Here is a 1,362-nt window from a genome sequence, read left to right on the forward strand (position 1 = left end):
AAAAAGGTCCAAATCGATTCGAAGAGTTTCAATGATTTGGGCAGTCCCCACCCACTGCAGCAGGGAGCTGGAGCCAGACCCCATGCTGGTAAGTAAGGGCAGGGAGGCTGGGGGAGGGGACTCCCAACAGGCCCCATCCCCCCTGCCTGTTCCCCCTAACCTCTGCCCACTCCTCCAGTTCCACCCCCCATGGCTGCCCTCTAGTTCTAACTGCCCTTTTACATGTCAACAACCTCCCGATTAAGGGCATTTTTTCCCTTAGACTTTTATTTTCGTATCAACTCAGAGCTAAGTCAAGCTAATAACTCTAACAGTATAGACTTTTTTCTTTTTCTAATGACCTGTCTGTTTCTCATAATACCTGCAACACAAAAAAAATGGCAGGCTGTCTAAAAATCTGAGCTGTACAGAAAGGATCCTATATTTAGAGCCGGTTGGGAACTTTTTGACAACTGCAATATCTAAACCTCAATACATTTTTATTTTTTTTGCAGACGGAATGCTTGCTTCTCAGCCAGGCCTTGTTATAATTGGACATTTAGGCTTCCTAAAAGTATTTATTTTTACTAAGGCATTCAGAGACAGTTAAGCCTGTTACCTAGGGAAACGGGAGAGCTGTATGCAGTGCAAGCTTTTCTTTGACTTGTGAAAGAGCAGGCACCTCAACCAGAGACCTCATCTGACTGTTTATCAAGGCCTTTTGGAGACCCAGCTGAATGTCTCCATTAGATGACAAGGTTCTTTGGGTAAATCTGATTGCTTTTATTAGACCAACTCAAATAGATGGAAAAAAATTCTTCCTTACAAGCTTTTGGGCACAAACACCCTTGGTCAGGCTAAGGAAGCATGCATGAGATGAGGCAGTTAAGCCTGCAGAGCTTTTCCATCCTTCGAGGACAGGCAGAGGCTGCACTCTAAATGCACCCCACCCATGTGCAGGAGGAGGAGCCAGTGGCTGCAGGGAGGTGACAAGGGAGGGGGGACAGTGGGCTGCCCTAGCTGGGGCCACTCTGACAAGGAGAAACCATTTGTTCAACTCGGAGAAACCCCCTCCCCCCACAACCCGGCCAAGGTTCTGCCCACCTCCCCACGACCCTCTCAATTCCGGACCCCTCCCCTTCCCCTCCTTCGGGTCACGTGAGGCCGCCCCAAGCCGCAGGGCGTTGGCGATCACGTGATCCTCACCTCACTCGGCCCGCCCCCTCCGGCTCGGCGCTGGCTGCGCGCGCAGGCGCGGCACCTGGCGGTGACTCGGGGCTCGGCGTCACCAGGACAACCGGCCTCGCCGCAGCGCGTTTGCCATGGTGAGTGCGCTGCACCCCGCCCCGCCCGCTTGCTCAGGGGCCGGGCTGCTCCCCCCCC

General features: G+C 53.0%; 1 protein-coding gene across 4 annotated transcripts in view; it reads left to right on the plus strand.

Moving 5' to 3' along the window:
- The first annotated feature begins 1,202 nt into the window (after nt 1–1,202).
- FBXL2 (F-box and leucine rich repeat protein 2) overlaps nt 1,203–1,362 on the plus strand; it is a 129,369-nt gene continuing 129,209 nt past the window's right edge. For all 4 annotated transcript variants that reach the window (XR_002095956.1, XM_019508931.1, XM_019508933.1 and 1 more), the window contains exon 1: nt 1,203–1,304. Coding sequence is in view for 3 of the 4 variants with exons in the window: in XM_019508931.1 (XP_019364476.1) it covers nt 1,302–1,304 (3 nt within the window). In the remaining variant the exon portion in view is untranslated. The remainder of the gene's footprint in view (nt 1,305–1,362) is intronic.

The sequence above is a fragment of the Gavialis gangeticus genome, unplaced genomic scaffold (genome assembly GCF_001723915.1).
Source record: "Gavialis gangeticus isolate Ggan-Ray unplaced genomic scaffold, GavGan_comp1, whole genome shotgun sequence".
NCBI lineage: Eukaryota > Metazoa > Chordata > Crocodylia > Gavialidae > Gavialis > Gavialis gangeticus.